The sequence below is a fragment of the Cupressus sempervirens genome, chromosome 5 (assembly GCF_028749045.1).
Source record: "Cupressus sempervirens isolate cs-2001-9-10 chromosome 5, ASM2874904v1, whole genome shotgun sequence".
In the NCBI taxonomy this organism is placed as follows: Eukaryota; Viridiplantae; Streptophyta; class Pinopsida; order Cupressales; family Cupressaceae; genus Cupressus; species Cupressus sempervirens.
The window spans coordinates 485,589,017-485,613,628 of NC_143122.1; the positions used below are offsets into that span (position 1 = coordinate 485,589,017).

Genomic DNA, 24,612 nt, shown 5'->3' on the forward strand with positions numbered 1-24,612 from the left:
AGTTAACATTTATAAAGTGATGTTAATTTAGTGATTACAGGCTGCAACAAAAATGATCCTTGGGTGGGGGGGAGCTTCATAAGCTACACTATGTGTACGTAGAGTTTTTTCATATTATGGACTAGCATCAGCATAAAAGGAGCTTTGGGTGCAATGGGATAGTGATAGATTTTGTAAACGTTGTTTGCAGTCTTGGTGGCACACTATCTTCATTACAAGGGAAAATCAAATTTAGAGGGGGAGAGACTATTCAACTTTAGAGGGAGGCTACGTGACAGAGGGAGATGTCCAATCCTTTGCAAGAATATGCAATAGTCAGCCATCTTATTGTGGTAATTATAGTTGTTCCTACTGAGAGGGAGTCTCCATTAAGAGAAAATCTCAGTTATTAATGCATTCTTCTCCAGAAGTTTGAGGTGAAAGCCCTTGGCCCACCCTCTACGAGTAGGTATTGTAGACCACCCTCTGCAAGCAAGCATGGTAGAAATGCATTCTTCTCCAGGAGAAGTCTAAGGTGAAGGCCCTTGTTCCACCCTCTGCAAGTAGGTATGGTGGACCACCCTCTGCGTGCAGGCATGGTGGAAATGCATTCTTCTTTGAGAGAAGTTTGAGGTGAAAGTCCTCGTTCCACCCTCTGCAAGTAGGTATGGTGGACCACCCTCTCTGAGTAGGCATGGTGGAAATGTATCCTTCTCTGGAAGAAGTTTTGAGATTAAAAGTCTTCTTTCTACCCTCTACAAGAAGGCATGGTGAAAGACGTGTGTGACTTCATTTTATGTTCTTATAGAGTAACTATGATGGATTATGTTATGCTTATCATCTTTCATTACAGCTATGTGTGCATGCCAGAGTAAATAACTCTCTCTTGCTAAGAGGGAGGGTTGAAGATTGTAGCTACGACAGAGATCTTTATCTCTGGTTTTATGAGAGAAAAAATTTGTTTGTTATGACCGTTATGGTCATCTTCAGCTGAAAGAGATATTTGCGATCATATTAAGTTATTATTTTATGTAAAAAGACGTTTCATATGTCATGCGAAGAGGCATGCGTATGGAAATATGAAGTGTTGAATATGTGGAAATATGAAAGGTCTTATTTTTGGGACTCAAAGAGACCTTCGTGTGATAGGTGAAGAGTCTTATGCAATCTATTTATATGATTGCTTGGTATATCGTAAAAAAAGAAGTGGAAAGCCTTGTACTTGAATACTTTATGATCAATAAAAGATATTTTTGCTGGTGTGGCTGGGTTTTCCCTTTCAATCTAGAAGGGTTTTCCCAGGATAAATTCTGGAGTGTTATCTGTTTTGTTTATGCTCTTTTATTGTTGTTTATCTCTAGATTTCTGGGCTAAAACATTAACAAAAATTTCAGCAAAACACTGTCAAGTTGCAAAAATGGATGCTTAAAAAGGGAATGCCTGATGGGAACTCTGTTTTGAGAAATATAAGATGCTCCATTGCTTGCCAGAGAGATCCTCCTTCCAGAAAGCCTATAGATGTCTCTGAGGAACACGTTGAAATTTATTTCAATAGTTTGGAGGGCCTTTAAGGCTCGGCAGCAATTGATTTGAAGCTGGAGTTCGTCTGTAGGGCAAGAGAGTTGCTTTATTCATGATTTACCCTCTTAGCAAAAGGCTGTATTGTTTGGATGGTATTGCGCACATCAGAAGGCTGCTGGCAATTGTCTAGAAAAATACATGATCATAAGTCAGAAGATGGAAAACTTCAGATGGAAGATAGAAAAGCAATACAAAGGATCCCAGTGGGAAAATGGATAAACTCATTTCTCGAAGCAGTAGGATGACAGTTCTAACCAATTCTTATTATTATGACAATATGATTTCTCTTAGACTGTGTAGCCTACAGAGTTGGAGTCACTTCTGGTGTTTGATGTATCACTGTTTTTAGTGGCTCTTTAATTTCCTCCAGGTGGTCTTTTGTTCTCTTACATTTATGATTGTACTCCCTTGTTATAATTGTTGTGGGTGAGATTCCCCCATCTAATTAATCAAAAGTATCTATGTTCCCCGGGGACGCGTTCCCCCCAAAAAAGCCAGCATTTCAGAGATGGGGACATCCCCGTCCCCAAAACGCTGGCTTTTTTTTTGGGGGGGGGGGGGGGGCCGCGACACGTCCCCGTCTTGGGGACTTGCGTCCATCCCCAATTTTTTAACACAAAAAATTTTAAAAATATACAAAATGTCACTTTTGCCGTCCCCAAAATGGGCAAAAAAATTTGCCGTCCCGCTGTCCCCTGCCGTCCCCGTCCCGGAAACTCGGGCGAACATAGAAAAGTATGTATTGAACTGTACTGGAAAATTAAAACTTCAACAATTCGAAATTAAATTTAACTGAAATAAAATAAATATATCGAAAATTTAGAAGCAACATTTAGAATGTTAAACAGGAAACCTAAATACTAACCTAATACAATATATCCCCAGTACAAAGAGATAAATTGATGCTGAAGATTTGTGAATATCTCAAAATTAAAAAATAACCACCATCAGATGGGTGTATAGGATAATTTGAAAATATATATAAAGAGTGTAGAACCTGCCAAAAACAACTTAGATGAAATAATCCTATATATCAAAGTTTATTTATGTGTATGTTGTACTTGTGAAGATACAAATTGTAGAAGTTAATTCTTCTCTCACGCTACAGTGGAGCCTTTTCCTCAACTGTTTGAAGGATCTTGCACCCCAATATATATTGGATAATTTCCCTACACACTTATACACTTACCAGAACCATCATCATATAGATTATATATTCTTCACCTCAATATCTATGAAAACCTAATACACCAAGGTTTTGTGTGTAATCTGTACATATCAAGACTTTACTAGAACCTTAATTTCATGGATACTTGAAAGGCATGCTAACTGAATGACTGGATCATCTACAAGTCATGGATCGCCAGCTATCAAATATTTTCCTAGAATCTGGCGTAGGTAAATAGCTAATAGTATTATTTGTAAAAGTGCCACTACATACAGATGTTTTTAGGAATTGCATTGACAGACAACGATGTAATATTACAAAGAGTATTACCAAGTGAGAAAACTGTTTGAATATAGTAATACATATTACAATGCTTATCTATGTGTAAATGATAGCCACCAGAAGATATGAATTAAACAACTTAATTCTTATGTCACCCTCTTATACATGTCTTATCAACACCTATTATAAGGATCTTGTGTCCCACCATCTATTTGATAATTTCCACATAAACTAGCACAAGGTCGTCTAGTTAAATATACTGATGTTGAAACTTAAAGTCCTTTATTTCACAGATGCCTTAAGGACATGTCAAGTAAGCAACTATGGGTCATCTACAAGTCATGGATATTCTCACAAGCCCAATACATTCCTAGATTTTAGCTTAGGTAGATAGCTATAGCCTATAATGTTTCTTTATTAGTCTAGATACAAGAAAAATGACAGTGCAATAATAGAACAGATATAGGTGGTATTTATTTCTTGCACAAGCACATCATAGACAATGCTCAACGTACTAGAGAAAGGTTTCTGTATCAACTGCAAATGAACAGAATTAGACCAACACGAGCTTATGAAGTTGATACTAGCATATTAGGCAGTACTCACACTCACCTACCATGCTACCAGATGCTTATGACCCACCTAGATACTTTTGCCCTATCCAAGTACATCTTTCCTCATATCAAATACAAACATGATCAGAAACTTCTAAAATACAGCTTAGACGAAGAGTCAGGCCATATATGTTTGCAGATGCATCCTAAGTAAGGTCAGAACATGTATAACTATGGACAATAAGTAATCCTTAGCCGTATCCTATAAAATTTATTAACAAAAAAGGCCCTAGAAAAAAAATTGTCAAAGGAAAAGGCATATACATAAGAAAAGAGATAAAAAGCCTCTATATTCACACATAACACTCAACCTTGAGTTCAAATTTGGATGGTTGGGCTGCTTTGTAAATATGAAGTTGTCATAGCTAATACATAGTAGTGAAGCAAGCTGACACTGAATATGAGTTGGATGAAATACTAAGATACTCATTTTCCATGTAAAGTGATGGCAGTTACGAATTTATTACAGAGATAATGCAGAAGAATTGAGAAGCTTGCTGAGAAGCTGCAAAGAGAGAGAGGAAAACAGAAGAATTAGAAGAGAATCTACACCAGATGAACGTAGGCCAGAAACTTCTTTAAAAACCAAAATTTTAATGAGACTTTTCTATTCCTAGCCAAAGGAAGATGAGGCATTTCATGGGAGGAAGCTATGATGTTTTTAAAGTCTGAAAAATAAACCATTCTGAAATCAATTCAACTTATTGACAGTGTACAGTAAGAGAAGAAAAAAGTGCCAAAAAAAGGTGAATTCTTAGCAAAAAGAACATATTTATGATGCAGATTTAAAATCATTCAGTGGAGGCACATGAATTGAATGGGGCTGCACGGAGAATGCAAAGTGAAGTTCTTTTTAGGCTTTAAAATTTGCAGATTTTAGTTTGGTTCTTACTCCACTAGGGTCCGATGCTGGTACACTCAAGACACTACTCTTCTTGGCTTGATCGGGATTGAGATTGATCGTCTCCCTCCCTATCAGTTTCCTCTGGATGCTCCCACTCACCTCCTCCCCTCGCATCAGGAACTGAACAGGCATGTGAGACTTGATATTTACACAGTACATTAGGACGACTTGGATCAACCCTCCAAGAGGGCTGCGTCTGCGGATGGCCTTTTATGCTAACCACTTCTTGGATATCTGTGATGGGATTATCGTGTGTCCTGCATATTTGACCCAGCATTGGTGCCATGCCCTTCGCATCTCTCTTGGTTCCTTCAAAGTTGGATCCCACCGACTTAGATACCCAACCGACCATCACATCGACAAAGAGGACCATATTTGCCATTTATGTACCTTGGCTGAGACGGAAACGGAGATCCACTTCATCTTTCGTTGTCACATCTACTATGAGATCAGAGTGAGGTTTTACTGTCTTTTCTGAGATTGCAGGTCCTTATCGGTTTTTTTCAGTTACATTGCGCTGTCTTCAGGAGGCCACTTAGGTTCGGGACCATACTTTGTAACTGTTTTTTCCTCAGCACCAGGCTTTGGATCAACATATCACGGACTTTTATGCACCCATGTCCCCTGCCAAAGGGCATGAAGCGGTAGTTCTGCACTCCTGCTCCCAGTCATATCAGATTAGTGAGACCCTGTTCTTGGCTCACCAGACAATGGCACTCCTCATCCAACAGTATTCAAAGACGTTTCACTACCCTTAATTGCCCTGCTCCTTATCCTCAGTGATGGACTTCTTCCAGCCAAGGAAGGACCCCTAGTCCTTTTCCTTGGTGTCTTCCAGTGTTTCTTTGTTGCTCTCGTGGGCACCATTTGGTATCCCTGCTATGAGTGGTTTCCCTTGTTTGTAAACTTTCAGTCCCTTAGACCCTTCTTGTCTCTTGTTGGTATCTTATCTTATCTATGGTCAAGGGTGTGTAAGAAAAGGAGGAATAAAGCAGAAAAAAGATCTATTGGAATGTGCAGAGTTGAGTAGAAGGTGAAGTAGCTTGAATAACAATGAAGATATCATGTGTGCAGACGACTGAAAGGCACTGATTGGCCATTACACGTAATTACTTAATTTCATTTTCATAACTTCATCTGCATCTATGGTTCATTGTTTAGATGTAATGAGATTTAAATAGTTTGAAATCGAGGAGAATTGTATGTTGAGTTAGCAGGGAGATTCGGGCAATCCCCAACTCTGTCTGCAAAAAAAATGGTATCAGAGGAGCAGGTTGGTTGGCTAGGAGAATTGAAGTAGTTTATCTGACAAAGGTTTTTGCCCAAAACAGAGAAAAGACTTCATCCTCAAATCTGATAATTGTAGAGTGTGCATATGAGTTGGTATCCTCCATCAGGGGTTAAAGCAGGATAGAAGATGCATGAGGGGGGTGTGTCTCCCAGGAACTTATTTGTTAAATAGAAAATAAAGAAGAGTCAGCTTGTTGCAGGGAGGACCTGTAACTACAGAGAAACGAGTGAGTCTCTAAGGAAATTGACAAAAAATATGAAGATGAGAAGGATGAATTGGGTCATGAGGAGACCCATGATAATCCCATTTTGGGAAGAATATAGAAAATAAGTGGAAAACAAAAAGCTGTGTGAAGAATTAGGAGAGCTCCAGACCAGTTTAAACATTTTGGAAAGGAAGATTTAAGTGTAAGAAAGAAGCTTAGGAGAGAGAGGGGAAGGAGAAAATCCACTTGAAAGAGGATAACTGCAGCTCTTGGACAAAAGAAGAATTGAAGAAGAAAGATGTGAGAGCAGCCCATGCAAGTGTGATAGCCAAAATAAAGACAAGAGGAGAAAATGAGAGAAAAGAAACGAGAACATAGTCACTATAGACCATCAGTTAGCGAGTGAACGTAGAGAGTATGAGGGAGGTGAAAATACCTCACAAGAGGTATAAGACGTTGTTCTGAAATTGAACTTGGAGAGACATAATTTTGATGTGACAATAGACAAAGATAAGGATACCACCTTAAAAGAAGAGATTATAAGGATTAATAGCTTCTTGGAAGCTAAACCTGAAGAAATTGTGGCAGATGCTAGTCTTTGTGAAGGCTTCGAAATATCAATAGCACAAGAAAGCATTGGAGAAAAAGCTACCGAATTGGAGGCAGATTGGCTCACACTGATTGCAGGCAAGGGAGATGATACAACATGTCTTGCTTAAGAAAGAAAACAGGAGGATATCAATGAAAAGGTAAAGCTTTATTTTATTCAATTTAAGAAAGATGATTTACATGTTAAAAGTTAATGACTATGGAAGCCATGACAAATGAATTGTGTTCATGCATATTTATATGAAGATGCTGCAAAGAAACAAATAAACAATGTTGCAGGAAAGAAAGATACGCATTATGCAGATGCATACTGAAGGAGGTGGATAGACTACAGTGAGTCTGGTTCTGGTAAGTTAAATCTCACCACAAAGGAGAATGAAAGTGGAACATGGTGGTGGTGGTTGGCTTATGGTGGGTCAAATCCCACATGAGAAGAGGTAAGAAGGGAAAGAAGATGGTCAATGTCTTCAGGGAAGAGCTTGGGCAACAGTAATCAGAAAATTATAAGCAAAAAACATACCGGTAAACAGATGCAGCAAAGACAAACAAGTAGAATACCAGAAAGATGCTGGAAAAGATGAAAGAAAGGATGAAACAAAACAAATCCAACAATAGCATTGGAGTTACTACAATCACCTGGAGAACTACAATCACAACCTTGCAAATCAGATGTTCTCTTTGTTAAGCTCCATTAACAACAACATCTTCTCTCTTACGGGCTGGATCAAAGACAGAGAAATGCAGGATGATGAGGAAGGAAAAGACAGGGATGAAGCCAGAACGGAGGACGACTCTGCAAAGGACAACACCATTGATTAGGACCAGGGGGTCCAAAGGGCGCAACAGCTGGAAGCGGAGGAGAATCAACTGGCCTTTGAGGCTGCTCAGGTTATGCAAGAGCTGGAGCGAAAGAGCGAGGAATAACTCTCACCTGTTCTTTTGTTTTTCTTTGTCTTTTGGCTTTTGTTCTAGCATTAGGCCGTGGTTTTACTTGTCTTTTTACCTGGTCTTTTCTCAGAACTCTACTTTTTGGCTAGGCTTTATGCTTATTATTGTATGCACCCAAAAATGGTCGCCTAGACTATGGGCCCCCATTATTCAATTTATCAATTTATCAAATTTTCTGAATCAATGGTTTGTAATATATTCAAATCAATTTCCTTGATCAAATTCGATTTATTTCATTTCTAAGATTGATCATTTTATTCCAAGTCTTATTTAATTAAAAAAAAATCTTCTCTTTTAATTAAATAAAATAAAATCCCCATTTAATTAAAAGAAAACCTCTCTTTTAATTAAACAGTTCATCCACATTTAATTAATTAAGAGAAAAACCTCTCTTTTAATTTAATTAAATATCTTCTATTTAATTAAAAAGAACTTGCTCCCTTTTAATTAAATAAAAATACCACTTAAATATCTCTTTTGATGAAAAAAGGAAATAAAATAAATTCTTTTTATTTAATTTCTCTACACTTAAAAATGTGATCTAAGTGGGATTTATCTTTCCACTTTCTCCTCAACCACTCCTCTTTTCTAATTGGTGGAATCTTGTCTCACATGGATCACCACTTTCTTTTCAACCACTCCTCTTTTCTCATTGGTGGAATTTTGTCTCACATGGATCAAGCTCTATTATCCCATATTGGTTGTGAGAAGCCTCTCACCTCCATAATTTTCTTTATAAGGGAGAGCCCTCTCCTCATGTTAGACACCCATGATTATGCTATCGTTATGCTGCAGGTTTGAAGACCAATTTTTTAAAGAGTTTGAATACAAAAGCTTTTTGTGGAAAACTTCTATTTTCTTGTCTTTTTCTCTCTTGCACCCATCATGGGCTTTTAGCTTAGATCTTGCATTTATAGATTAGATTTTACTTTCATAGATTAGATCTTATTTTCATGCATATTTGAAGATCATGGAGACTAGCATTCTTGCTTTTCCTCTTTGAATCTCTCATCTCATGGTGTACTTGCATGGGCACAAAAATAGGTCAAACTGAGGGCCTCCATTGCAAACCCTTGCACTCTATGAGTAGAGAGCTATGGATCGATTTGTGAGGGCTCATTCTTGAGTTTTCTTACATGTAATGATTCATAGAAGTGTGACAACATTTTAGCACACATCATCCTCATATCATCCTTCTTCTTCCACAAGTCCCAAGTCTTTTGGAAGTAACTTGAATGTTCAATACAAGAAAAAGAAGCAATTCAAGAATCCATATAAAAAAGAAGACCACCATGTCTCTTCTAATCGACATGGGGGCATTAAGTCAAAAGAGATATCTAAGAAAAAAATTACAAGACAAGTATGGGTTCCAAAATCCATCATTGAAGATATTATCTCTAAATCATCAAAAAGAAATGAAAAGAAGCCTAAGGCTATATGGATTCCAAAATCTCTCTTGAGAGAGTCTAATGTTGAACAACAATTGAAGTTGACATTCAAGCTTCCAAAGACTTACGCTTCATCTTCTTCCAAAAGCATTCTTCCATTCCATGTGCCTAAACTGCAACCTTTTCTATCCACTCACCATAGTCTTTCACATATTCCTTCATTCACATTTTCTCCATCCTTTCGCCACCCTTCAAGGTGTGTGTTGACGTTGATCTTGCCTTCATTTCCATTTTTCAATCTCACTCACTTCGCATAAAGCCATATCCTCCATTTTTGTCTCCCATCTTCCTTTTCCTATTAGCATCTTTGAGCATATCATTTGAATTCCTTTGTATATCATGGTTTAAACATTCAAAGAGCATTATCTCAAAAGCTTGACTTTTTCCAAAAAAAAAAAAAAATTGAAAAAGATTGAAAAAAAAAGAAAGAAAAAAATGAAAAATTTGAAAATGTGCCTTGGTGAAAACCTAGTAATCAGGCACCTTGGTAGCAAAAGTAAAGAGAAATAAATTCATCCTATGGTGAAAACCACTCCCTTGTGGTGCCTTGGATAAGTACCATGATGAAAACCTAACAAATAGGCATAATGTGTAGTTCTTCTACATCTTTCATTCATTTCGTCTTCTCTCTTTGATCTTGACAATGTTGACCTATAGACAAACATTTGGCTATCTTGTGAGATATCTTATGATGATCTTGTTTTCATTCCTTTCATGTTTAGCCTTCATATCTATTTTCCTCCATTCATTCTAGTCTTTTGCTACTCTTTTCCCATTTACCCCTTTGGTCTTGATCTAATAAAATAGAGTAAAATATGATGCTATAAAGTCTCTTGACATGTCTACTTCTTTGGATTGCATCTTTCCCACCTTTACATTATGCTTTCATGAATTATCCTATACTAGCCTTTCATTTCTTGTCCAAATGTTCTTTACATGACAAATTTTCCCTAGCTTGGGTACTCTTGAGGAGTCAACCTTTGAAGATCACTTTCACTTGCTTCATACACTCCTTGCTTATCCATCATATCCATTAGCTTACTGCTACATTATGTCCTCCACCTTGTTAGACATTGGGACTGCACGATGTGATCTTGTTTAAGAGTTTAATGTCCATTCTGTCTAGGGGTATCTTTGTACATATTTATTGATCCTGAAAAAAAATCCAAAAAAAAATTGATATATTTCAAAAATTCAAAAAAAATGATATATTGTAAAAATTCTAAAAATTGAAAAATGTCCTGAAAAAATGATTATCATAGTGACAACCTAGCAAAAGGCACTTTGATGTATCTTCAAAAAAATTATATATTCCAAAAATACAAACAAAAAAATTTTTAAAAAATTCAAAAAAAAATTCAAAAAAAATAAAAAATAAAAAATAAAAAAAATAAAAATCCAAGTGGTGAAAACTTGGAAACGGGTGCTACTTGAGGCCTTTGCACCCTTGTTTCTTAGCACATGTCCTTGACACTTAGCCTTTCTCCACCATGCCTTGTCCTTGTTACTTTGATTTGGAATTGGTCTTTGTCTAGGGGGCATAACTATGTTAGCTTTGGTTTCTTAGATGTGTGAGTCTTTAGGACACCTCGCAAATGGTGTTTTTCAACACCCATTGACATCGAGTGTTTTTCAACACTTATTGGTTTGGTCTTACCCAATATCATCATGTGATCTTACCTTCCTGCAAGCATTTGATCCTTCTCCTCAGAACTCAGTATCAGTTAACACACTTAAATTTTTAAACGCAACACTTAATGCTTGACTTATGTCATGATTTTTTTCTGTGTACTAACTGTTATTGATTTTTGTTGAGTGTCTTTGTCTGATAAGTCTCTCCATGATGCATCGCTAGAAGACTTGGGGCATGGGACATGTTTTTATTTGTTTTTTGCTTGCGGGTGTGGTCTTGAACTCTAGAGTGTCTTTTGTTGTCCCCTTGAAACACTTAGGAGATTTGAGACATCATCCTTGATTGTTTATGCAAAACCATTCTTATAGTCATCTTGGCATCTATGCCTTGATGCGAGTATAGTTTTTCTATATTAAATTGGGTAAGCTAACATCGAAGTCATCTTGACCTTTATGTCTTTGATGCTTATGTTAGAATCTTTCCACATTTCAATCCAATATAAATCGCATTCATATCTTCATAGTTACATTTGTAACTAGAGATGATTGTGTGATTTTTCGATGTCCGTTAATAATGGCCCAATGATGAAAATAAGTTCTTTTACATTCTCTAATGAATGATGAACACAAAATCCTATATTACAGTTGCTCTTTTGCAAGTACACCATTGCATTTCATGTAGCTTGCATTATTAGACTTCATGTTAGTTTGCATTCTTAAGCTGCATTATGAGTTTGAGAGGGTTCTCCTTTCATCTTTATTGTGGACATTTAATCAATTGTGGTCACATTTTTATCTTCATTTCTTTATTTTCTGTTGTGATCTCAATCGAAATTTCTATCTTAAACAGTTGATTGATTTTTGGAGCATTTTCTTTTCTTATTTCTATTTCTTTCCATATCTTTCAAACTTCTATCTTCCATTTTCTTTTTCCCCACTTCTTTTCTTCTAAATCACCTTTGGGGCATAATATTTCATGCTTGATGATCTACCTTGGTTCTATGATTCTTATATCTTTCATCTTACATCAAGAACCTTATCTTTTGTTCGATTTGATCAAATTTATCAATTTGTTGTTTCTCCTCTATCTCATTTCGATTTCGATCACGAGGGGGCAGTAATTATCAATTTCAATCTTTGATTCAGTTTTATAAATTTTATCCTTGACTTTTTCAAGTTAAAATTTATTTGTATTCTTTGTCCTGATGTGTTCCCGAGTCGACCACACATCTGGGTTGTTTTGTGATCCCAAATTGACCTCACACTTCAATTTCTTTCTTTGACTACATGTGTTCCCGAATCGATCACACATTAGTCAAAGAGGGGCAAATGTATGCACCCAAAAATGGTCGCCTAGACTATGGGCCCCCATTATTCAATTTATCAATTTATCAAATTTTCTGAATCAATGGTTTGTAATATATTCAAATCAATTTCCTTGATCAAATTCAATTTATTTCATTTCTAAGATTGATCATTTTATTCCAAGTCTTATTTAATTAAAAGAAAATCTTCTCTTTTAATTAAATAAAATAAAATCCCCATTTAATTAAAAGAAAACCTCTCTTTTAATTAAACAGTTCATCCACATTTAATTAATTAAAAGAAAAACCTCTCTTTTAATTTAATTAAAAATATCTTCTATTTAATTAAAAAGAACTTGCTCCCTTTTAATTAAATAAAAATACCACTTAAATATCTCTTTTGATGAAAAAAGGAAATAAAATAAATTCTTTTTATTTAATTTCTCTACACTTAAAAATGTGATCTAAGTGGGATTTATCTTTCCACTTTCTCCTCAACCACTCCTCTTTTCTAATTGGTGGAATCTTGTCTCACATGGATCACCACTTTCTTTTCAACCACTCCTCTTTTCTCATTGGTGGAATTTTGTCTCACATGGATCAAGCTCTATTATCCCATATTGGTTGTGAGAAGCCTCTCACCTCCATAATTTCCTTTATAAGGGAGAGCCCTCTCCTCATGTTAGACACCCATGATTATGCTATCGTTATGCTGCAGGTTTGAAGACCAATTTTTTAAGGAGTTTGAATACAAAAGCTTTTTGTGGAGAACTTCTATTTTCTTGTCTTTTTCTCTCTTGCACCCATCATGGGCTTTTAGCTTAGATCTTGCATTTATAGATTAGATTTTACTTTCATAGATTAGATCTTATTTTCATGCATATTTGAAGATCATGGAGACTAGCATTCTTGCTTTTCCTCTTTGAATCTCTCATCTCATGGTGTACTTGCATGGGTACAAAAATAGGTCAAACTGAGGGCCTCCATTGCAAACCCTTGCACTCTATGAGTAGAGAGCTATGGATCGATTTGTGAGGGCTCATTCTTGAGTTTTCTTACATGTAATGATTCATAGAAGTGTGACAACATTTTAGCACACAATTATCAGCCTCTGAACTTATACTTTTTTGGCTGGGCTTTCACGCTTATTATCAGCCTTATATGTTTTAACTATTGGGTTTCAAGATCCCTGTAAAACCTGTTTATCTAATCAAAAACAATAGCATTGGAGTATGCTACAGATAGTTCACTATCTAAAAGTGTACTACAACTCAGCTCCTTTTTTGTGACATATGCTCACAAAACTCCTACTTGGCAAGTTTGGTGGAGAAGCATCAGGAAGGTTGCCGAGAAGCTGCAAATGAGAAAGTTCACTATCTAGAAGAGTACTACCACTCACCTCCATTTCTGTGAGATATGCTCACAAAACTCCTTGGTAATTTCAGTGCTGGAGCATCAGGAAGGTCGACGAGAAGCTGCAAAAGAGAAAAGGAAAGACAAAGGAGACATTGAATTAAAACAGAAATAAAAGGTGTTTAATTTGGAATGTGGAGGGATGCGTCGTTAGAAGAGAACCAACACTACATGCAGATAGCCCAAAAACTTCTTTAAATAATAAAAACTAAAATGTTAATGAGACTTTTCTATTCTGAGCTGGAGGAAGATGAGGATTTCAAGGAAGGAAGCTATTATGTTTTTAAATTCTGAAAAATAAACCATTCCAAAGGCAAATAAATGCCTTTTTGAGACTGCGATAAGAGAAGAAAAGAGTGCTAAAAAACAAGTTGAATGCTTGGCAAAAAGAACATATTTATGATGCAGATTTTAAAACATTGAGTAGAGATGCAGGGATTGGATGGGGTTGCACAGAGAATGCATAGAGTGAGGCTTTTAGACTTAAAAATTTGCAGATTTTGGTTGATATATATTAACTATTACGTGCAGTTTGGTCAAGGGTCAAGGGTGCATAAACAAACGAGAAATAAAGCAGAAGAGATATATCAGAATGTGCGGACTGAATGGAAGTTGAAGTAGCTTGAATAACAATTGAAAATATCATATGTGCAGACCGTTGAGAGGCAGCTTTTAGGCATTACTTGTAATTACTTTATTTCATTTGCATAATTTCATGTATTCAATGTTTTGAGGTTAGAAAAAAAATTAAATTAAATCAAGAAGAAATGTATGGGAGTTAGCTGGGACATTTGGGAATTCCCCAACTCCGTCTGTGCATTAGATCGATAATGACATATTTCATATATTGCATGGAGTTTCTGAGATGTGACAATGGAAAGCATTTCGGTGACAACTGGTGTGGAACACTATTTTTAGGGGTTAAGAAAGGAAATATCAATTGTTTATAAACAAATACAAGGTATTAATGATATACGTTATTGAACAATAGCCTTGTAACCAAGACATGAAATACAATGCAGTAGACCAAGCAAGAATGTCTGTGGTGTAAAATACTTTTCCAGCAATATATTTGAGATGCACCCCAATCCAACCCTAAGCAAGAATGGCTGTGGTGTAAAATACTTTTCCAGCAATATATTTGAGATGCACCCCAATCCAACCCTCCCCAAAAACTCCCACGTACTTAAGAGTGACACAAGAAGTCCATACTGGATTTTTATGTATCCCTGGGAAGACCCTATCTACTTCATGTTGTCTATAGCAGTAACACAAGATCCTAGCCACATGTTGCTGCAAGAAACAGGATTCATGAGTGGAAGCTCATCAGGGCCTCCATTACTATGTGATCTTCACCTCTCTGGGCAATGACATCAATGGTTTCATATCTCGTAATCCAGTGGTTCAGATACTCCATATGCAATAGCATTTATGAACCAATATTATCTTTATGCTTGGAATCAATGCTTGAGGCCAGCCTCCTTGCAGAGGATTTGATGTTATTTATACAAAAATCTGATAATGGTCATGTATACTCTTGAGTTCTAGCCGCTTTCAGAATTGATGGGTCTTCCACTTGATAGTATAATTGATATCTTCTTGACATGGTGTAAGCTCAAGATTCCTATGTTGCTGATTTACAGCACTAACTACTACTTTCAAGTTAGAAAGATTATGACAATAGTTGTAAATGTCGGAATTTCACTCACGAATTCAAGAACCTGAACCAGATTTTCAAGCAAATAAGTTTACGACTTTAGTTGGCTGGTCACAGGGGGTGATCAGGGGACATCTAGGTATCCCCTGGCCATATGCTCAGCAGTGATCCTCGGGCAGAGGACACATGCACTGTTTCCCTCAAGAAAGAAGAAAACAATTAAAACATAGTTTTAAAAAAGGAATAATAAGTGGCACACAATCATGGTCAAAAATAGATTTATCCACATCCAGCTCCAAACGTCCATACATGATGGATGAAAAAACAGATTCATAGTCAAGTGACCACGTAGATTGAAACTGCTATGAATGCAAAAGTAGAAGAATGGGGACAAAAGAAAAAAGAGGCATTAAGAATATGTTGGATGAAGATCTAATTTGCTCAGCAGACTTTTCCTTTATCGATTATCACATCGAAGTAAATAGAACACATTTATCCTAAGTCAAGGTCTGGGAGTACAATTTAATTAGAAGCTTACGAATGAACAATGTTGACCAATACGGTAGTTATCCTGAAATCAATTCGAGTTACAAATATAAATCTTCTGCCATATCTTAGGAGGACGAATGGAGATTTTGTTCAAATGAGAAACAGCAGATTAGTCAGTTTAATACCAGATATTGCACCATCATTTATTTGCCCATAGATCAGAAATGCGTGGACATAACCAAAAAATTCTTAATGTGAAGCACTGCTAATCTAGTATTCATTTTTCAGCTCAAAGTGCACCTTGAAATTGACTTGTATTAACCACAAACCACTGATTGCATTCTACCTTGAACTACAGGTAATACTTGCTTTAATCCTAGCAATTATAACAGCAAGGTGCTGAATGATCTTTACGATTGTACCAACTTCCATATCTATTATTGACGGTTGAACTGTCACACATTTGAAGTGGCAACTGGCATATGCAGCCAATCTAAGAATTTGCAGATCATTTTTAGTATTAAAAATATCAGGTATAGGGCAGACCTAAGGCCAACCATAAGTAGGGTTGCTGAGGGTTGAGCTTTTCAGTTAGATAACTATTCCAGCAAAAATACAATCACTCTGCTTTCTTAATTTATTTTTTTATCAGCCAATGATGAAAAATGCCAATTTAGTTCCAATCACATGAGTCTGGGACATTACACTGATTTACTTGTGAAGAGACGGATATATCTGCTAAGCAAATTAACAAGTAAAATAACTTCCAATTTTCACTAAAAACATGCCATAATAGAAGGTGGGTACTATTTTAAATGGATAGACAATTGGAAACATAGCAACCACGTTAAGCAAATGGCAATGATAAACCAGGACATACCTCTAGATATCTAAGTCCCCAAGTGAATGATCGGTGTTTAGCATGTGCAGGCTTTGAGGACCATCCCCTGTACTCATAGAGACCAGTAGATGTATACACACATCGAGAAACTTTTTGAAATGAAGACTCAAGAGGGATACTTCCACATGTGACAACCTGACAAAAAATTGAACTGCTAGTTTAGGCAGCTAGCTCATCATTCATTTTGTTAAACAAGGGACTGAAGAAAAGTGTTAAGTCCACAAAAATGCATGAAGACGGAGACAACATTTTAACTAATTAAAGCTACTTGATTCTATGATCAAATTTTATTCTCCAAAATGATATTGTCCAATTAACTGAGTTGAAAGAAAAACTTTGCATAGATGCAAATCATTTGGTCACATATTTTTGCAAATGATGTTTCAAGCTATTTACTAATTAATATCGTGTCTGAATTGTATGTGTACAGTTAGACGGTAGTCCCAACAAGTATAATGTATTTGTAAAATCTCATAAAAAATGAAAACAAAAAATCAGCTTTAGGATGCCACACAAAACAAGACTTACCCCAGAAACCTTGACATACTGTCCATCTTTTGCATTCCTGAGTTCCGCATCTGGATATCCGGACATGAAACCTGTAACTGCCCTCTTTCCCCACCAGGTGTTCCATATCAGAAGAAGTGTAACAGCACAAAAGATGACAACAACAACAATGAGTAAAATGGCATTCTGAACAGCTGCCAGAATAAATCCCCCAGCCACAAAGCCCATAATAAAGAGTGGAATAACAGTCCAAAGGATCACTTTGGGGAAGCTTCTCTTGAAGGAATAGACTTCATCATGGCTCAGATTGGTGACAAATTGATTATTTCCCATAGACACACTATGCAGCTTACCAGATGCACTAGTATCCAGAGGACCGGAAACTTTTCTTGGTGCACCAGATGAATTTAGGGGGCCTGAAGAAATTGGCCCAGAAGTAATGAGACCAGTCGCAGGAAGTGAAGGAGGAAGCGGCCCAGAAGTTTGGCGGACAAGTGGTGTGACACCCCCAGAAAGAGGACCAGAAGTTTTCCTAACAGGATCCCCATTTTTATTCAGTGGCCCTGAGTTAGATTTCTGTCTAGCTGAACCAGTTCCTGGAACAGCAGATGATGATATAGGTCCCGACTTTGGAAAACCAGCCCGGGCAACATTGTGTGGGAGAGGCCCTGAATGTGATGCAACCCCACCAAATGATGTGACTCTCCCAGGGGCACTTGTAACAGGTCCAGATTTCTTCAGTTTTGAAGCATCCATGGGAATATCAAACATTTTTCCCAGCTCCCCAGATTTCTTAATATCACCTCCAGTGTAAGGCATGGCTGTAGAAGTCATAGTAGGTTGCCTCTCCTTGTATTGCTCAGGTCGCCCTGAAACATACAGCCCATTGCTGAGCTGATGTGAGGGGAATCTTGAGCCCATTGTACTTGATAGGAGAGAAAAACGAAATGCTGCTAACAGCTGTAAACAAAGACAAATTCAGCAAAGATGCATGTGACATTGTTCAATCAAATGGATATGTGTTGGTGACCAGAAGAAACTATCTATATTTATGATATGTAATGACAGAGAACAACTCTCTAGTGCTCATTTTAATAATTTTTAAACACATCTGCCAAATGCTAAAGATTAATTGCATAGTCAGTGCAATTCCAACTACACGATAGGCAACCAAATATCCCAAAATAGCATAACTTACTCAACACGGCAATATAAGTTAATTCTTTGAAATTGATATCCAAACACTGTTAAAAATGTCAAATGAAAAATGCCTCATTCACTCTATTGAAGCAGCCCATTGGCAGCTGTAAGTATACCAAAATGTCAACGTAAATATCTCATATTAACAAGAAATCGAACATTTGAAATGTAGATATTGCACTGGTTTCTGAGCTCAGTCCCTGGATGCACCAACTGCAACACCTCCATTACCTCATCTAAAACCCAACCTAGTAAGTGAGCAAAACCTGTTGCATAATTCCCAAACTCAAATGGGACCAAACAACGCAACTGAACTTTCCTAGAGCTTTAAGGTAAAACAAAGCCGGGACATCTGAATGTCAAATTCAATTCCATGTTAAATGCTCCCCATATAAGACATTACAAAACAAGAAATGAAGATTCTGACATAAGAGGATCCAAATTAAAAACAAAGCTTGGGCTGAGTTATGAGCCAAAAATTCAAACAAACAACATTGAAATGTGTGAAACCGACGAAGTCAAGACTCGGAACAGACAGCAAAGCCAGAATGAAATCATATTTCGTGGATCTATTTATAACCAAACTCTGCACTCCCACTACATAATGCAAGACCCACACCCCCCCAACCGCAACCCCATTTTTTGCATCTGTAACAATACTATTCAACCGAAGACCCGCGAGCTCACACCCAAAGACGAAAACCCAAACTGACAAAAGATAGCTAACCAAAACGAGAGGTGCCCAAGCAAAGACAACTAGAACAGTGTAATGCCCAGATTATCAAATGTCTCTCATTGCTTCTGAACCCACATGAAAGCATAGAATATAGAAAGGGCCTACCTGGTAAGCTGGTGTTTTGACAGCGCGGATGTATCAAAATTGAGCCAACAGAACGAGCGTGAAATCATCCGATCCAGGCTTCAGCGTTCAGCCCTCGTCCCTTAATCATATTCATATGACGTTGATGAGGATGCCCCAGTTCCACTCTACTCTACTCTCCACTGGTGTTCGGTAAGCAATCTACCTCAGCTACGGACATCTCCAACAGCAAGCACTAGAAGCGTTTCCCACCATTCTACTCTAGGCTTCAACAAGACGGAGGGGGAGAGGGAGGGGGAGAGTAACAGCTCCACGATCATGGGTCCCGCCACGCACCGGCTGCGTCCGGTTCTGGTGCTGCCCTTTGTCCCATCTGGGTCTCTGTTTATGTTTATGTTTATGTATCTGCTTCTGTTTATATTTTCTGTTATGTTCCTCTCCCTCTGTCTATCTGTCCCCCTTACCCACCTCGTTTTCTAAAGCCTAACCGCAGCGGTTGGTAGTAGTGGCATTCTCGGTGGAAGGGCCTTCTCGCTTCCTTTTTTCTCCTCCCTTTCTAACTTCCCGGCATCGCTATTGGTGAACTCTGAATTCATCAATCCTTTTTTTGTTTGTTTTCCTAGAGCTATTCAGGAAGAGTTGGGAAGAAATTTTGATTCAAGATGGATGACCATTATTGCACTTTCAGTTCGTTGGCCTTTCGTAATCTGAATGTTAGATCTATGCTTTGAATCTAAGTTGGGTTTCCTTTACACTATCTCATTCTATAATTATGTGTTTTTGAATATTGTAAGGAAAACTAATGCTTTTAAAGGTAAATAATTAGAGGATTTCAAGCGAGATTGTCTTATTCGAGATAGTACATATGATTTTCACATGTTTCAACATTCCATTTGTGAAGGGTGATTTTGGTATATGAATTTGAAAGATGAAATTTTATTATAATATTTGTTATAAAAATAATGTGTGAAACCTTGATTTGATAGAATTATGTCTAGATAGATAAATAATGGTGTAATGGTGTGAGATATTATTGAGGAACTTGTTAGATAGTGATTAATCTTGTCTTAGACAAGCATTTTGGTGAGTCAATTTAACAATAATGAATAGAGATCAAACACAAAGAAACCATGCAATAAATACATTCCAAGATTTTGATATATTATTAATTTATTAAGATTATTTCAATTACTTCATGTGTTCCTAGATTCCTACAGTATTCAAATGAATTGGAGCTAATGATCAAATAAAATACCTTGCACTTGCCTAATATGATTCTTCACTATTGTGTGTGGCTCACAAATGGGTCACACATGGAATATGTTGGACTATTATCCATTATGTGATAATTGTTGGTGCAATGGCAAAGAAAATGACATATTATGCTTTGAGAATGAAAACAATGTCCAATGGATGGGGGGGATATTCAATTTCTATATAACTATTATACATAATGAGTGGACTTCTTCACATAGACTAATTAGCTTTTATAGATGAATTTCAATAATAGCCAAGTGGGAGATATATTGTTCTTCTTTGAAGGTGAGTGATTTCAATTGCTATTAAAGAGTCATTTTCACATTGGATTCTTTATAATTCTTTAATTTTGTTAAACTTCTTTGGTAGTTATAAAAGTTGGTGAATTCTCCCTTGGCACTCTCATAATGACTTCCACCCAATCCTCTCTCTCAAACACACTTGGCATAAAATGCCTACCATGAATTAAAGAGATAAGAGATGTTCCAAAATTACTTCGTTACCACTTTAGTTAAAAATGAAGTTAATTTTAGTTGGTTTTGTTATAATTTTGAGTTAGAGTTCAATTTTTTATTTGTGCTTAATTAATGTTAATCCTTGAGGTTGCAAGTTAGATGTGCCAAATATTTTATTTGTTTAGAAAATCACATCTTTGGTCGTTTTTGGAGCATTTTACCTCACAACAAATTAGAATATTTTTTATTTGGTATTGTGTTTTAGAATATGTTTGAATGTTTTACGTAAAGAATTTTAATTATATTGAGCTATAATGTCTAACACCTCTAATTTGACACCTTTACCATGTCTAGAAAAATAATGGTGTTAAACATTATTGAGGAACTTGTTAGATAATGGTTAATACTCCCTTAAACTGGTGCTTAGGTGCGTTAATTCAACAATGATGTATAGAAATATTTTTTTAAATGAAGAAACTATGCGAAAAATATGATCCAAGATTTTGATGCATTGTTCATTTAATAAGATTATTTCCATTCCTTTATGTGTTCTTGAGATTCTTAGATAATTCAAATGAATTGGAGCTAGTGATCAAATAAAATACCTTGCATGCTCCTAATTTGGTTCTTCACTATTGTGTGTAGCTCACAAATGGGTCACATGTGAAATAATTGCAATAATCAAATAAGTGTTGGACTATTATCCATCATGTGAAAATCATTGGTGTAATGGCAAAGAAAAGGACATAGTATACTTTACCAACAGAAAAAAAAAAATGCCCAATGGGTAGTGGGGATATTCGATTTCTCAATTAATATTATACATAATGAGTGGACTTCTTCACATAGACTAATAAGGTTTTATAGGTGACTTTCAATAGTAGCCAAGTGGGAGATTTATTTTTTCTTTCAACTTGAGTGATTTCAATTGCTACTAAAGGGTCATTTTTACATTGGATTCTTTATAATTCTTTAATTTTGTTAAATTGCTTTAGTAGTTATAAAAGTTGGTGAGTTCTCCCTTAGCTCTCTCAGAGTGGCACTCACTTAATCCTCTCTCTCAAACCTATTGAAATCAAATGCCTACCATGAATGAAAGAGATAAGAGATGTGTTAGTGTAAATTAATTATTATTACACTTTACTTAAGTTTATTTAGGTTAAATGCATTATCATATAGACACCTAAGAATATGTGTAGTCATATGAGTTGTCTTGTTGACAACACAGGAGTTTGCATATTCATCTTAGTTGTCATGTCGATAACACAATTGTTTGCACTCCAATTTAGCACATGGTGTCTACAACATCTCTTTATGAGATACACCTATGTAAACTTATCCTCTCATTATCGCACAAACTCATGTGCTCAATGGAGGATAATCCACTCTTGATGGACATGTGCTTAGTTGTGAGGCTTATCACTTTGTTGACTCCTAGTCATTCTAGATGCCTTTATATGCAAGCACTTCTAGTGTCTATTCATATGATTTTCATTCTCATTATTGTTATTATGATCATTCATTATTGGTCCATATTGTGCTAGTACTTGAGCTTTTCCCTAAGGAAAATTCTTACATGGTATCAAAGCGATAGGAGATCTCTTCACATAGCCATTGTAGACCATTTTTGTTTCACCTCTTGGAGGGCCACAATTTAGATCCAGAGTATCTACAATTATTGGGAGTGTCTAGAGCCAAAGCGGACGTCACCATTGCGTCTAGAGCGATGATTCAACAAATTTTAACTATAAATTTGCCTACCCAAGGCCATAGTCAAATCTGAGGCAAAACAAATTGCAAACTAGAACTTGAAGGCCCAATTTATGAAATTGGTATGATCTCTTCAATCTATGCATTAATTTTTTAGTTCTGCATTTTTATTTGCTTCTCCACACTTGTTTTATTCAAATTTTCATTTTTTCTTTTCGGATTTGTATTTTATTTGTGGAATTTCGTCAAAAATTTTGGCCATCTAGTCAGTAGGAGAGCAATTTTATTGCAGGGAAGCCAGGTGGTCAAATCCTAACCCCCTGTAGCTGGCATTAATATTCTAGAGACCTGCACCGACGTATTTTTCCACCATGATCGCCATTCTTTTCCATACCACAACCGCTAACCACAAACCTCACACCAGCTTCCAAATCGCAGCGGCTCAAATTTCCAGCAGCTTCTTAGCCCCTTTACCTCTTGTGGGCTCCTTCTTTTCAAAGCCATTGTGCATTTAAATAGGGTAAATACGGGATTAAAAATCCCACACTTGTCGTCGCACACCCACCACTCCCTCTGCTTAGATCCACACTGGTCTCCTCCTTCACCAGGCAAGCACTCCTGCTATGTGTCCTCCACATAACATTAATGCCAAATCACCTACCATACGGCCTCCTCTGACGGGGTTCACAGCTGCCAACACGGTAGTACCAGTCAACCACATTAGCATCTAATGCAACTGCCACATCACTGCAATTCAGCAGCCATGACAACTACCACATTGATAAAATAGTCAGCCGCCACGTCAGAGCCCCTAGCATAGTCAACTAACATGTCAATGACATGTTAGCACTATACAGATCTGCCACATCATCTGACCATACTGCCATGTCAGCCAACCAGGCCCATTTTTTGCTAACATCATCCATACACTAGCCTAAAATTGACGATTGTTTGACTGTCACAAGCAGGACAAATTCCATTGTCGAGATGACCGTTTGGATGTCAAATTTAACTTGGCAATTTTGTGACATCATCAGGGTAGACCCCTCACCATATACAGTTTTGATTTGACAGCCCAACTTTGGGAGGCCATAGCTCAGTCATCCGAACTCCAAATTAGGTATAAATTTTTTTATTTGGGCTAGAATTTCCTAAACTTTTTAGTGGTGCTATTATTTTCTGGTTTTGGTGCATGGATTTGTCAGAAGAATTAGTTTTTGGTGACTATACCTATCTAATCTTGCATTTTGCAACTTCAAATGCTCCATACGGGCTCATTTGGACACATATTCAGGTTCCATTTTTTTAAAAGTGTATAATTTTTCATCTGCTTTCCAAATCTACAATCATATTATAGGCTTGTGTGGACAAAAATACCACTTTCAAAAATAGGTCCTTTTTTGCATTGTATTATTTTGATCAAACTTCAAAATTGTTGTATATTTGAGCTACATTGCTAAGTAATAGATTTAAACTCCAAGAGGAGGTTATAGATAGCAAAATTAGAAGTCCACTTAGGCCCTAAATTGGCAAGTGCCTATTGTAAACACGCTAAGTATAAAGTGCCCAAAGCATTCATTTGGGGGGGTTCTTTGGTTGAGTGAAAAGTGGGGGGGTGTCTTGTGTTCTTTTGTCTCCTTGATATTGTGCTCTTTATTTTGCATTATGGGGTTTTTTTTCTAAGTTAACACCAAATAATTATTCTACTTGGAAAGAAAAGATAAAGGAACCATTAGTTGAAAAAAGTTTACTATGTTATGTAAGTGGTGCAGCAAAGAAACCTAATGATGATGTTGATGAGTCTCATAAAGAAGATTGGGCATCAAAACAAGAAATGGCCTGAGGAACCTTGTTAAAGAATATCTCAGATCCTATCAAATATCACATTAGGAACATTAACGATCCAACAGAAGTTTCAGATAAACTTGAAGCATTGTATGGGATAGTAGGTGAAGATATGGCCTACACCATTGAGGACGATCTTCTCAAATTGGATCCTAGGAATTTCAACACCATCAAAGATTATCTTACCCAAGTAGACATGTATAGGGCACAACTTAAGGATTATGGTGAACCCATCAAAGATGGAAAGTTGATCAAACATGTGATGACTCATCCTCCTCCTGAATATGCCACTTTTGTTTCAAATTATAATACTCACAAGTTAACAATAGGAAGTGCCTTCACTAAGCCTTCATTCGAGTCATTTTCAGGAATGCTAGTCTTAGAACATGAAAA

The 24,612-nt window shown here is 36.7% G+C and overlaps 1 protein-coding gene across 1 annotated transcript in view; it reads right to left on the bottom strand.

Moving 5' to 3' along the window:
* The window catches only part of LOC149556858 (protein SHOU4-like), a 41,709-nt gene extending 22,035 nt beyond the window's left edge, over nt 1–19,674 (bottom strand). The window contains exons 1-3 of the mRNA XM_089831447.1: nt 18,974–19,674; nt 16,954–17,892; nt 16,405–16,560 (exon numbers count right to left, since the gene is read on the bottom strand). Of these exons, the coding sequence (XP_089687573.1) occupies nt 16,405–16,560; nt 16,954–17,853 (1,056 nt within the window). The 5' untranslated portion in view covers nt 17,854–17,892; nt 18,974–19,674. The remainder of the gene's footprint in view (nt 1–16,404; nt 16,561–16,953; nt 17,893–18,973) is intronic.
* Between the last annotated feature and the right edge of the window lie 4,938 nt (nt 19,675–24,612).